This window comes from Xiphophorus maculatus, chromosome 6, assembly GCF_002775205.1.
Source record: "Xiphophorus maculatus strain JP 163 A chromosome 6, X_maculatus-5.0-male, whole genome shotgun sequence".
Classification (NCBI taxonomy): Eukaryota; Metazoa; Chordata; class Actinopteri; order Cyprinodontiformes; family Poeciliidae; genus Xiphophorus; species Xiphophorus maculatus.
Window position 1 is genome coordinate 11,203,073 of NC_036448.1, and position 15,128 is coordinate 11,218,200.

At 40.6% G+C, this 15,128-nt stretch overlaps 1 protein-coding gene across 3 annotated transcripts in view; it reads right to left on the bottom strand.

Annotated features, from left to right (window-relative positions):
- The window catches only part of LOC102217912 (ephrin type-A receptor 3-like), a 105,685-nt gene that overhangs the window by 28,309 nt on the left and 62,248 nt on the right, over positions 1–15,128 (bottom strand). For all 3 annotated transcript variants that reach the window (XM_005797084.2, XM_014476008.2, XM_023335509.1), the window contains exon 10: positions 14,156–14,264. In XM_005797084.2, coding sequence (XP_005797141.1) covers positions 14,156–14,264 — 109 coding nt within the window. The remainder of the gene's footprint in view (positions 1–14,155; positions 14,265–15,128) is intronic.

Sequence of the window (15,128 nt, forward strand, 5' to 3'; positions counted from 1 at the left end):
GGGAAATGTGCGAGAGGGAATATAGCACAATAGGAAGAGAAACAAACCAGGGATGTTAAATCTTAATAATAGGGACGGGTGAGACAAAGAAGGATGTAGAAGTCAAATACGAGCTGTGTAAATCGAGTATTAACAAGGACAGAGGGCAAGTACAACATAATCAGTACATAACTCAGACATGGAAAGGGAAAGCGAAAAGAGAGAATAAATGAAGGAAGAAAAAGTATGGTAAAGAATCGGCTCTCTAAGAAACACTTTTCCTGCATCTACTATGTTTTTTTAAAAGCTATTTATGTTCTTGAAACTGTTTAACATTTTGTCTCAATATAACAACAAGCCTCTCTAAATTTTATTATGTGTTCATGTGATGCACCAACTTGGGGTACTGAATGATTGACTGTAAAGTGGGAGCACTTAAATTGAGTTTCCTGATACAATCTTTTGTTGCAGCTATTTGCTATTTTTGTTAAGCTCAGTTAGACTGGAGGGAAAGAATAAAAGAACATTCATTATCAATTTCGCAGAAATGACTCCCAGGCCACACTTTAGTCACCCCAGGTCTTGTTTGCTTTGCAGTTGTACCATCCTTGTCATGATTTGCTTTGATTTTTGTCTGTCTGTACTTTGAATATTTCCTTGTTGATTTATTTCAGCTAAGCTCTTGCCTCAGTAGTTTGTTCATTCATACTTAGTTTTGTTTCTTGTATTCTTGGTGTACTTTTGAGTATATTAGTGTGAAGCCCTTTCCATTCCATGTATACTTTCTCCTCAGCTTCCATTAAAGTTTATTAGCAGAGAACGACCCTCAGCCTGCCTGTTTGCTCCCTGCTCTTAGTTCACACCTGCAACCAGTTCCAATTAGTCATCTGTTTCTCATCCAGTAAACAGGTTTGCCTGTACTAAGCCCCTCTCTCTCAGTCGTTCTCTGTTGGATCCTACTGTTGCCTACCTTATTTCTTCCCCATGACTGCTCTGTGCTCGTTTCCCCTCCTGGTATTTTTGTAAGTCTCCTCGTTCTGATATTTAATAAACATTCAATACTACAAATTGTCAGTTACTCTGTTGCTTTATGTTTAAAGCTTTTGATACTGTTTCATAACTTTATCCATGATCCTTGATTTTCATTATGCTGTTTATTCTCTAATATTTCCTGACAAACCTCTTGGGCTTTCATATAAACAGGTGATGTCTGATGGCAAGTTGTTGCGGTGGATTTTATTTAGGGGTATGAGAGTAAAAGGGATGAATACAAATGAACACCATACATTTTTTATTTGAGTTTGTAAAATTACAAAAAAGACATAGCCTTTTCCTTTCTCTTTACACGTCTGCTCTACTTTCTGGGTGGCTTTCAAGTAAAAATATTTCAATGTTTAGGGACAAAAACTGAAGGACACTATTACATTTCTAGAGCATTGAAGGTACAGTGCCTTTACAGTCACTGTTGCAAGAAACTGTGGAGGATGAAACAAGCCACTGAACAAGCATTTAAAATTACACCTTCATTAACTCCACCTCATAAAACTGCACCTCTCAGTCCATGTTCTTTCCCACTTACTCCAGCTTAAGATAACAGGAAGCTGCTGGATCTCGTCCCAGTGAGCACTACCCAGAAATCATGAAAACATGCCGGGCAGTTTGCCAGTCCATCATAAGACGAGCACCAGATTTACTCAACAGCACAATTGAGATTATTCAGTTAACTTGACACTGGGAAGAAATCTCGACCCAGTGAGGTCAACCTTGTGAACACGGGGTAGATAATGAACTTCCGTTTCCGTTGTCAAGTGATAGAGTCAAGTGATAGCTCCATGAAGGTCCAGCAATATTGTTAGCTCTTGCATATGTGAAAATTAAGACAGTATAGAGTTTGAGGTGAAGTGAATGAAAATGATAGACAGCTTATGCATAAAAAGTGAAAAGTGTGGTGCACGTATCAATAAAACTTTGTACAACCAGTCATCTTGACAAGGCAGCTAGTGATCATTCAATCTGTGCATGATGCTATTTCAGTAGAAACACATCTAATCTGTCATTTGGCATTATTGTTTCATCAGATCTGCATACATTAACCTTCTGCCTTTTTGTGTGACGGAAAGCTAACACTGCAAATTCCCCAGAACTCACCACCCTATCATGCTCTGTACTTACATAGCGCTTTATCAAGTCCAGAGGACCCAGATGCGCTTCGCACTACATTCAGTTTTTCACACATTCATACATACATTCAAACACTGATGGTGGCAAGCTATTTGGGAAAAACAAAACAAAACAAAAAAAAACAGGGCAAGTGAATCTGCTTTGCCAGAGCTACAATAGACTGCTTGAGCATATTTGTGTGCTGGAATGGCGTAGTTAAAGTCCCAACCTAAAACTAATTGAGAATAGAGTTTCTGTTGGTTCTTTAAAACCACAATAAAACACACTGAGGTTTGTGGTTGTAGTATGAAATAGTATATTGTATCTGAATACCTTTGGCAGGAACTCTATGGTATTTGTATTAAATATTTTTACTAAAGAGAACAGAAACCTGCTGCCAATTTAAAATACAAAATTGAATTTGATTTTAAAAAATGTTTAATATATTTCATTCTTCAGTCTGCATGGCTAAAGAAGCACAAGAGATAGCTGGCTGTTTTTCTCTTTTGCTTGTATTTTTCATTTCAACATCAGTTGACCTCGGGCTCTGAGGCTGATTTTGCTTCCCTCTCAACTTGTCTCTTGTCTAACCTGATAGACACAACACGCCCCGGCTCTGACTTGTGTTGGCTGGCAAATCCTGTGATTATTAAAATCAGAACTCCTTTGTTGTCCTCTTTCTGCCTTCTGCCCTCTTTCTGCCTTTCTCCTTTCCTCCCCTCTTTTCTTCCCACCTCTAAAAATCTGCCCCCCTCTTTCATTTCCTGTCTGTCTACGTTATTTTCTTCCTGCTAATCAAAATAACTGAAAAAAAAAATTAAATCAGTTAATCATTAGTCACCCCTCCAGTACGACACAATAAACTGACACATCTACCCTACTTTCTCCATCGCTCTCGCCTCGCTCTTTCTCACACAAACAAGCCTGCGCCCTGCTGGGGGTATCTGCTCTCATCATTACTCATGAAAATGGTTATTCCATTTAATATCAAGCCATTGAATCAAAAATAATTACAAGGAATGAAATCAATGGCTTTAATACATTCTCATTATTCCACGGAAAAATTAAGCCTCCTTCATCACCTGAAAAAACTAAGCACGTTTGCTGCTCGGGTGCTAAAAGGCAGAACGTGGAAGCCGAGGAGAATTACACATAAGAAAATTAAAATGGAAAAGTGACAAAAAGTCAGGGTGATGCAAGTGAGCCGATCAGAAGTGAGTGAGCTTTCTTTTCCCGGCCTTCTCCAGCTCCATCCTGGCTCCGGTTCAGCACTCTCTGACCACAGTGTAAAAAGATTTACTCAGCTCAGCCTAATTATCAGGAAGGGGAAATGATTAGCTGGAGACTTATGACTAATAAATCTGTCCATGTTTCATTAACACCCTGTTTGGAAACATTTCATTTGGAAACCGCTCATTAAAGAGAGTGGTAGAGCTAAGAAAGGAGGAAGAGGACTGGGGCCAGGGAAAGGAGCTACGTTGCGGTAATTGGTGTAGCGTAGTAGAAGTTTTAACAACCTGGTTGAAAGGTCAAATGGCAGAAGACAGAAGGAAGCAAGGAGGAGCATGCGATCTGTATCATTAATTGAAGTGTATCTTTATGTTTGATCTGTGCATGGGAGTCAGTGTGAAACTAATTTACCTAATGATTCTAAAGCTACTACACCCACGCATCTTGATTAGGTCAAGTAACAAGTCCATCTGCGCTCGTTGGTGTGTCTCTGAATGCGTTTACAAGAAGCAGACAAATTACTGTCATTTTTTCCGTGACGTTTGCCGGACATTTGATCCATTTTTCTGCAGCAGCTGCTCATTTGCATAGAGCATGTGTGGAGAAAAAGTTCTGCACCTGCTATTATTGCGCTGTTCCTTAGCTACTTTCAAGGCATTCTGCAGACAAAGCTGTATTTAGCTACACCCTGCAGCTTAGCCGCATTAATTGAAAACACCATCGTTCAAGCAAGCACACACAAAATCTGGCTAATGACATTACACGCACCTTGCCATCATTAAGTAAATGTGCACACACACACACAACTCTAAACACTGGCCTGTTTTGTTTCTGAATTTGTAAACATGGGATCTTTTTAGCTGCCAAGTCATTATTAGTGCTATTATCAAGCAAACACCACCTAGAGGGAACAAAATATATTGGTAAATTTTTACCTTCACCTCCTAATGAATATCTCTCTCTCTATGTCTCTCTCTCTCTTCTTAAAGGCATGTTTTCATTAGCAAGCTTCCCCTTTTTCAGTCTGCCTTTCCTTGTTTGTGTCATGAAGTTTTTAATAATAACCCTGGGCTGTATGGCAGCTGCTGCTGCTGAGGTAAAAGAGCTTAGACACTCAAACATACAAGTTCGTGAACAAGACTTGTTAATGTGTAGAGAAACTAGAGCAGTTGACACTCTCTATTAGAGAGACTGAGAAGCCTGACATTATTATAATCAGCCTTTGAATGACTTACTTTGCTTTGTATGTTTTTCCCTCAGCCGTTTTCATGTTCTCCAATGAAAGGACGTCTCAATAAGTTTTTATATAATAGATACAGTGGCCTGCAACCACAACTTTGATGTATTTTTATGTAGTACAGCAGGGGAAAACCTCTGAAGTCAGATGTCATGTTTAGACTCTCCACTGAAGCTTTTTTTTATGCATCCTCTCTTTGGCATTTCAGGCATACCATATAGAGAAGATGGTTGCCTACATGTTGCCTACGTGTCTTTGTAGACTTGTTCTACAAAGACATGAAGACGGTATTCTAATTGCATAATTTACTTTACTGAACCAAGACTGCATCCTGCATCAAAGTGGGCAGGCTACATTGATGAAACAGTAACCTGTGTTTGTCTGACCTTCAGCCACTTGGATTATATGCGTGTCAGTGCATGTGGATCTGTGTGTGTGGGTGGGTGGTCAGAGTGTATGGCAGAAATGATTACTTTACACAAGCAGCGTCCTACAACAGACCCCAGACACTCCAATGCTGCCGTCAGAGGCCCCCAGGTCGTCCCCACACCTCTTGGGGCACGAGCAAAAGAGGACCACGACAAGCCCCTCCAACCCCCTCCCTCCGTCCCACAGTGTTTGCTTGTGTAATTGTGGCAATGTGAAGAATTAGAAAAGATTCAGAAGTGTTTGTCTAAAGTGCTTTATAACTGGGACTGTGGCTGGGGTATGCAAGACTCTACTGCCTGCTGAAAGCAGGGTTCCCCCCAACCTAACCCCAGAGCCCTAGGTGGCTAGAACGCTGGTCTCAAATTGCATTTCTCCAGTCCTGCAACTTCTGGATGTGTTGTTTGAATTAAATGTCAAAATTTTTATTTGCAAGAAAAATCCTCTGTGCTTTTGCTTCTACTTCACAATTTTGTGTTACACTGTTTAGATGTATCACATAAAATCCCAATGAAATACTTTTGCAGTTTGTTATTAAACGAAACCTTTGGAAAAGTTCAAGGATGTTATTCTTTTAAAAATAGTACAACATGTACAGTTGTGGTCAAAAGTTTACATACACTTGTAAAAAACATAATGTCATGGCTGTCTTGAGTTTCCAATAAGTTCTACAACTCTTATTTTTCTGTGATAGACTGATCGGAACACATACCTGTTTGTCACAAAAAACAGTCATAAAGTTTGGTTCTTTCATAAATTTATTATGGGTCTGCTGAAAATGTCACCAAATCTGCTGGGTCAAAAATATACATACAGCAACATAAATTGTCAATTTTGGTGAGGTAGAGAGTTGTGTCAATCAAATTAGCTTCATGTCATCACCTCTTCACTTCTTGTAAGTGATTCTGATTGACTACAGCTGTTGACTTCTCATGAGCCCATTTAAATAGGGCTCATTTGACCCAGTGATTAGACTCAGCCACAAAAGCTACAATGGGAAAGTCAAAGGAACTCAGTGTGGATCTGAAAAAGCGAATTATTGACTTGAACAAGTCAGGGAAGTCACTTGGAGGCATTTCAAAGCAGCTACAGGTCCCAAGAGCAACTGTGCAGACAATTATTCACAAGTATAAAGTGCATGGAACAGTTGTGTCACTGCCACGATCAGGAAGAAAACGCAAGCTATCACATGCTGCCGAGAGGAGATTGGTCAGGATGGTCAAGAGTCAACCAAGAATCACCAAAAAGCAGGTCTGCAAGGATTTGGAAGCTGATGGAACACAGGTGTCAGTCTCCACAGTCAAGCGTGTTTTACATCGCCATGGACTGAGAGGCTGCCGTGCAAGAAAGAAGCCCTTGCTACAGAAAAGGCACGTTAAGACTCGGCTGAAGTTTGCTGCTGATCACATGGACAAAGATAAAACCTTCTGGAGGAAAGTTCTGTGGTCAGACGAAACAAAAATTGAGCTGTTTGGCCACAACACCCAGCAATATGTTTGGAGGAGAAAAGGTGAGGCCTTTAATCCCAGGAACACCATGCCTACTGTCAAGCATGGTGGTGGTAGTATTATGTTCTGGGGCTGTTTTGCTGCCAGTGGAACTGGTTCTTTGCAGAAAGTAAATGGGATAATGAAGAAGGAGGATTACCTCCAAATTCTGCAGGAAAACTTAAAACCATCAGCCCGAAGGTTGGGTCTTGGGCGCAGTTGGGTGTTCCAACAGGACAATGACCCAAAACACACATCAAAAGTGGTAAAGGAATGGCTAAACCGGGCTAGAATTAAGGTTTTAGAATGGCCTTCCCAAAGTCCTGACCTAAACCCCATTGAGAACATGTGGACAGTGCTAAAGAAACAGGTTCATGCAAGAAAACCATCACATTTAGCTGAACTGCACCAATTCTGTCAAGAAGAGTGGTCAAACATTCGACCTGAAGCTTGCCAGGAGCTTGTGGATGGCTACCAAAAGTTGCCGTGAAAATGGCCAAGGGACATGCAACCAAATACGTATGTATGTATATTTTTGACCCAGCAGATTTGGTGACATTTTCAGCAGACCCATAATAAATTTATGAAAGAACCAAACTTTATGACTGTTTTTTGTGACAAACAGGTATGTGTTCCGATCACTCTATCACAGAAAAATAAGAGTTGTAGAACTTATTGGAAACTCAAGACAGCCATGACATTATGTTTTTTACAAGTGTATGTAAACCTTTGACCACAACTGTAAATCAGTTTGTCTGAAAAAACTAATAACATGAATCAGATTTTGGGCAATTTTTCTTTTGCAGTGTTTTTCAGTTCTTGACCCTGCCGAATAATCTGCAGCTCAATCAAAAGCTATCCCTCAGCTAAAGAATTTAGGGAACAAAGTAGATAAAAAATTTAAAAAATGTGCGTCGGTCAAGGCGGAACAAATTTATGCTGACTTTTCTCCAAAACTCCCACATTAAAAAGATACAGACAGAAAAACACACAGGAATCTGGCGCGTAACCGAAGCCCGCAGCAAATCAGAAAAGGAGATGTCTGATCGGCCGTAGGATCATTAGATTCCAAACAAAACTACGCCCCAAACCTGTACACGCTGAGACACACAGACAAAGACACTCAGAGGCAGAAGCTGTAAGATGTTCAACAAGGAGTGGGAGAAAGTGAAGACCAAAGGGGGAGAATGCTTCTTGAGTGAAAGGCCATCTGCTAAATCCATGGCAGTGCCAGTTTCCTAGTCACTCCCCATCGTTTGCACCTGCCAGCCTGCCAAGCCAACCTCAGGAGGACAAAAAGAAAACTTCACACGCAAGCCACACATGCTTGCAAACGCAGACTCGCCGAGCTGAGCAATAATGGCATGCACACAGCAATAACTGGTGTGATTTGTCAGCAGCGTGCTGCGTCTGAGTAGCTTTGGGTGTTTTTTCATGTTTTCCCTCCCGCTGTAACAATAGCATAACAGCACTTTATTAAATGAGAACAGGAGAGAACAGAATCGCCTGCAAATCAGCTTGTTTATGTGGCAGAGTTGTTCAGTACGCTGCCGGCGAAGGCTGCAGCACCATCGCTGCAGCGATGGTGAAAGTGTTTGAAGGTGAACATGGGACAGGAAATGACAGTAACAATTCGAAAAGTTAAACTAATTTTTTTTCCAAAAAGAGTGACATATTTTTGGTGTAAATTTTGAGTATTTTGTTTTGCAGCTAATGAAAGATCAATAAAAAAAGACATTTAATACAGAAGTGTCGGCTCACTGAAAGCATGTCCATACCCACACTATGAAGATTTTTTACTTGATAAGGACTCCTGCACAAATCACTGCATCAATGCGGTGTGGCATGGAGCTGATCAGCTTTTGTCAATGCTGAGGAAACCCAGATTGCTTTAATGACAGTCTTCAATGTGTCTGCATTGGATATGGTGTCCCTGAGATTTCTCACACTGTTCCTCAAACATCATGGATTTGTTGGGATTCTTTTCCACTTTTCCTTCAGACCTTAGGGCTAACATTTCAAATAAAATGGAAATTTACTTTAATCTAAAAAAGGATTTGGGACCACTGAGCAACAGTAAAACACCTTTTTCTCCTTAGCACAGGTAAGGAGTGAGTGTTGTGGCACTATTTTACTATTTAACATTTACTCCACTTGTTTTTTCTACTTAACTTTCCATTAAAATGCTTGGACACTGCACCTTTAGAACACGTATATTCCTTGCCAATGGTGTTTGGACAACTGTGGAGGTAGAGGTCTTCTACATGGTTGTGTATAACATGTCATACCCTAACATTTCTTTGCTAAAAAAAAACCTTTTAAATTTGTCTTTGTTCATGACATTTACTTTTCCAAACAAACTTTAATTTTGATCTGTATTAGTTAGATTTTCTAATAATTAAAATTCTGAGAAATACACATTTGAAATATATCACTTCCAGTGTAATCTTTGTCCCTTCTTTGAAACATTATTGGAATGAATTCACATTTGAATGCATTTTGAATTTCTTGTAATAAACTGTATCCATCAAATACATAATTATTGCTCCAGAAGAACAAAGAAAAAACCCTCAGCACTTTTATTCAGTTTAATGATTATTGAAACAGCTGGCATTTTGGAAGAGACGGGGGTCTTTCGAACGCCTAGTAGAAAAATCAATTAAAACCTGGCTGCCTCTCAATGTCAATTTCAGCCCAATCATTGTTCATATTGAGCCGGTCACAGCGAGTACATGTGATTGTCGATAGATTCATCCAAATGCAAATTCCAAGAACAAAACAGGAAATGAAAGCTGGAGAGTCGGAATAAGAGAAGAAGGGGAAGCATGTCAGAGAGGGTGGAGAGAATTTGAATGACAGATAAGAGGGAAGTGATAAAAAACGGGGAGGAATAGACGACACAAGAGGAGATTAGTTTTAGATATTTTCCCCTCCACCCCCAATTCCTACCAGCTTCAAGGATGACAGCCCTATTGCACCTAACAGCGCAATCGCCCACCCATCATCTCCTCTTACCCTTTTCTCTCCCTGTTTCAAACACACTTGCAATCTGCCTTTTCATCTTCTGCTCCTTGCACCTCCGCTTTCTTTCCCCTGGCTCTTCGCTTTCCTCCATCAATTTCCTCCAGGCCTCCACCTCCTTCTCTCTATCTTTCACATCATCTGAAAATGTGGCTCTCCAGCGGCACCATTATGCTTCAGATGTACCTCTCCTTCCCCCTCGGCTGCAATCCGTCAATCCTAGCAGCTTTCTAATATGTTTATTCTCCACTTGTGTCTCTTCCTTTCTCTTCCTTCTGTCCATCCTGACCAAATTTCTCTAAGCGCACACACTCACGCGCACGCACTCGTCGGCTCTCTCGCGATTCGGCTTTGATCTTTATACTCAAGTCACAAACAAGGCACACGCTCCCACCTGTGAGCGCACACATTTCGACAGATGTGCTTTAATAGAAAGCAGCCATCACCGCATCTTCCTCCTGAGCGTCCAAACCTCTCATCGGACGGAAGATAGAGACAGAGGGGAGGAGAAGAAGGAGGAGGAGAAAGGCCTGAAATTGATGGTACGGCATCGACCTGTCCGTAAAACCTAGTTAACACCTCCCCAGCCTGTGAAATCTGATTAGATGAGTGTGAGTCTGTGTTTGTGTCATCACATGTGTTCATAACACAAAATGTTTCACAGGTTGATTTTTTTTTTTTTTTTGGTTTTTTGGGGGGGTGGGGGGTGAACAAGCCTGTAATCCCTGTCTGATTAAAAACATGTTGATGGGTTCCCGTTTGCGTGCCCTAAGTGCTGTGTGTGTAGGGGTGTGTGTTCCACAGCACCCTCAACAGTCTCTGCTGATTACATCCCTTCGAGTCAATAGTGAATAGAGCACTCAGCCTGATAAGCAATCACATGAATCAATACTAATGTTTTTAGTGTGTGTACATAAGCATGCGCGTGTTTAACCGTGTGTCATTCCTGAAATGCGGGTAATCTAGTCGGAGCGCAAGGTGGATAAACATTTGGTTACAGGTGTTGTGGTTACAGGTCCCCTCTGGTCCGTTACTTCCTCTCCAAAGAGCTTTTTCACCTAACACCTGATGCTTTCATCATGTCACCTCTTAGAGATCGGAGCTCTTTTTATCCCCCCCCCTTCCCTTCTCCATTCTTTCCATCTCATCTATTTCTCCTCTCTGGCCTCCATTGAGGCTGAGCATTAACAAACCGTCTAACCTTCAAAGTGAGTGACCAAAGAAGTCCACGCTTGTCACATTCAGCGGAGCCCAACCTTTAATCAGACTTTTTGGTAAATGTCAGTGATGGACGCCCTCCTTTTTCACACCTATGTGTAATCTCTCCACAGACTGATGTTGAGAGGGATATGAGGGAAAATCCGATTATAAATAGGTAAATGCAGCTTTAGATTGCCAAGCATGGCATCTGATTGCTCTTAGCAGTAAAATGAAGTGATCCTCAAAAAGCTTCCTGTGAAAATGTGTCACAAAAGTGTTCACTCCTCTTGAACATTTCTACATTGAGTTACGCAATTAATTTGGATTTTATTTGCCAGGTCAACAAACAATAATAGTCCATTATTACGAAGCTGAAGCAATACTCCATACTTTACAGTTAAATTAAAGCTGCAATATATTGTCAAGAAAATCCGAGCTCATCCCACTTCCCCATGCTGGAGATTTTAGTTTAACAGTAATAATAAATAAAGTTATCTTTAAAATGAATCACTCAAGTGACATCAAGGCCCAACAGTAGACTTAAGTGTCAATAAAATAAATCTGGTTGTGTGTGTTGTTTTTGTCTCATACAAACTTTGCTTTAATTCTACTTTTTTCTATCTAATCATAAGAAATCATAGTCAGTCAGAGAGAGTCATTAAACAGGAAAAGCAGGTTTCCTGGAAAAAGAGGAAGTAAGTTCCAGCCTGCAGATTTATAAAAATAGCTGAGACTATTCCTTATTTTAAAGCATGAAAGTTTAAAGAATGAAATCTAAACATTTTGGTAATTTGATAAGATTCAAAGTAAAATACTTATATTAATATTGGTTTACTTGTAATAATATTTACATGTACATTTGTGGGAACAATTCCAAGAAAAACAAGTAACTGTAACTTTGGTATCAAATAATTAGAATCATGAATTATTCTTGGTTTCTTTTCAGAAAAACATCTGTAATAACTCACATTAAGATCATAATAAGAGTAACTAATAAGTTATGGTTATAAAATCATAAATGAATGCTAGATCAGAGAAGCTAAAGAAAATAAATGTGATATAAATGTGATTTTGACATTGAACTTGAAATGGTGTAAAAAGGTGTAACTGCAATTAAACATCACTGATATGTTGGAGGTAGAGAGTAGGTGAAAGGTGAAAGGCAAGGAACTAACAGGAGAGCAGAGATTATCAACGCCTTATTTAGAGAAAAGGTCGTGCAGACAACGGACATAGGAGGTTGAGCAACCCTGAGACATTAGCACAGACATTAGGACATAATGTCTGTAAGACAGTGATGGATATGAGATCATCTGTCTAAGCAGACAGCCAATGAAACACGCCCAGCAACAGTGCTAGCCAAAGAAACCCTATAAAAGGTGGGTGCAAAAGAGGAACCTTTAGTTGGATCCTCCGGGCAGCTTCGAGCCAAGATCGAGATGGACAAAGAACTCTGCAGCTGAAGAAGAGCCGGAGCCACAGAGCCGAAGACTGTCCCGCTCATGGAGACCAACCGGTCAGGCCCACAACCTGTGGCTTCACATCGCACTTCTCTCATCGGCTGGGTTCAGACCCCAAAGACAAAGATGAAGACAAAGACAAAGGCAAAGACAAAGAAGAAGAACTGGTGCCTTTTTTCCTGCCAGCACCAAGTCCTGTGTGACCTCGCCATCCATGCGGAGAGGAGGCTCATCAGACCTGCGGAGATCCTGGCCTTCATCGATCGGCATCTTCCTCCTGCTGCAACACCTTCTTCATCATCAAGCCAGGTCTGGGGTTCGAAACACCAAACTCCGTCCGTCTCTCTCAAAGGTTCCCTTTTTTAGTTCTCAGTGTCAGCAGTAGGGAAAGACAGACTAGATGATTGATTTTACTTATTTGATTATTTCTGCTACTGAATTAAGCTGTACTGACCCTTGCAAAAATGCTTTACTAATAAAATATTTAGCATAAAGAAAATCTAAAAGATGTTGTGGACATTCAGTTAATGAGTCACCTTGAAGTTCTTTGATGGTTGTAAAATAGCTGTGATGTTTGATTCTGGAGAGGAAGAAGTGGAAAATGTTTTTAGGTTGCTGGTAGCCCATATGTAAAAAACAACATCCTTGGGACTCGCCCGAGTCACTAAAACCTACCTGGTTCAATAACAAATGCAAGTTGTTAAATAGAGAACGAGCGACCGTTAACAGGTGTGCTCTGTGAAACTAGTTGGCTGTAGGCTGCTCAGTCTGGCTAATTCACAGGGGGAAGAAGGGTGGGACACCTGGATGTAGGCCGTCAAAAATCAGGTGAATCGTTTCTCGAAACCAGCTTAAACAGAGTTTACTTCAGTTCTGGACAGGGTAAATCCCAGCAGATTTAGAAAACTCAATTAACCCGTTAGAAGGAGAGCTGGTAGCACATCTCCCCTCTCAGAAGAGGAAGCAGAGAGTGAGAGAGTACAGAAAGGAGGGGGGGGGGGGGGGTGTTGCGCAACAACAATATTTAGTGAAAAGAAGTCGGTGCTGATGTCACCATTTTTTAAATTTTGTTTTACTGTGGGGATGGTTTGTTCAGGGTTATATGCAGTGTGAGTTTTCTCCCACACAGCAATTTGCATGCAAGTAAAAATAAAACACAATTTTGATCTCCTACCACCATAAAACCCCATTTCATGTTTGATGCCTTTTCTTCAAGGGCTTTAGCAAACTACAAACAGGAGTTTTTATGGCTTTCTTTTTACAATGACTTTCTTCTTGTCACTCTACTTTGAAGACCAGATTTGTGGAGTTCATGACTAATAATTGTCCTTTCTGCAGAATTTCTTTGTAGTTGTCCCTTAATGTTCCCAGTTTCAAATGGTGGAACAAACAGCACTCAAAACATGCTTTAACTTCTCCACTATTCAATCCTTGACCTATTTGGTGATTCTTAGTCTTCATGATATTGTTTGGCAGCATCATGATGTGTCAGTGTGAGCAATGAAGCTAAACAGGAACATATTGGAAGTAAACCAGTTAGAGACTGTAAAACACTTGAGACAAAGACCCTAAATATAGAGCCAAAGCTACAATGCAATTGCTGAGATTAAGGCATATTCATGTGTTTGTGTGGCATTGTCAAAGTTCAGAGCTGAATCCCATCGCAATTGCAAATCTGTGGCGTAAAAACTACTACTTAAAGTAAAAAAATATATATATTTTATTTTAAAGTTAAAGACATAAACCAAGAGATTTGATGATGTAATCGCAGCAAAAGGTGGTTCTAAAATGTATCTCACCAAGGTCAACTATAAAACACCTCCACACTTTTCAGATTTTAGTTCCATAAAACAGAATGAATACACATTACTTGTGTCTCATTTTACTTGCTGTACTGTTAAATTGTACTTTCATATAAAAGTTTGGGTTTTCGGGTGCCCATGTCTTTCCCTTACCTTCCACTAACAACGAAGCAGGTCACCAAGAAGATGAGGAGAACAATCCCTCCTGCAATGGACACAACCAGAATGGTGGACTGGTTTGGGTCCCCAATGGCCAAGACGTCTGCAGAACCAGGGGGAAAAGAAAGTGAACGTTATAAAAGTTTACTAAAGCAGGTCTTGGCGAGAAACGAATGAAGCCCACGGCATTTTCTGTTGGAGGTAAGGTAAGATTAAGGCAGGCTAGAAATGAAAAGACAGAAAATGATACCACGGACATGGCGAGGGATAGAGAGAGCATGAAAAATTATAGTATTAGAAAAGACATAAAAGACAGAGGCAGAAGGGAGAGAGAGAGAGAGAGCAGCAAACAGAGGCACAAGAGAGGAAAGGGAGGTGGATGGAATAGTAAGTAAGGCTCTTGATGAAAAGCTTTCTCCCTCTCTGTATCGCCTGTGAGGGTACAAGAGGAGACATGAAAGCCATTCCTATTCGGCCGCGCTGTCCAAATGGATATGTTAACATTGCACATAACAAGGCTAACGCCAAGAACTTTCTGCAAAGACGCATCGATTTTTACGCCACACCAATCGAGCCATTACTCAAAACAAATACCCCCATTTATCTGGCTTAGCTGAGCATGAGCAGACATCCACGTCTGCAAGTGTGTGTGGCGCACATATGCATAATACGGCTGGGCATCTTGAGAAGTCATAATAATCCAGGTATTGATCTCCTGTTACAGTTGGAGGCTCACACATACACGGATCGTTCATGATCAATGCAGCTGATCTAATTAGATAACTGCATGTGATTGGTACAAGATCAGCCAATTTACATTTTATGATGCCTTACTTTGATGTGAACCTGTTGTGTGAGGAGGCTGTAGACCACAGAGACCCGTGCAGCATGTTGAGGCATCAAATTAATGATAGTTGTTGGAGCGCCGGAGAAGAAATAAGGCTCTGAAATACTTTTATTGACAACT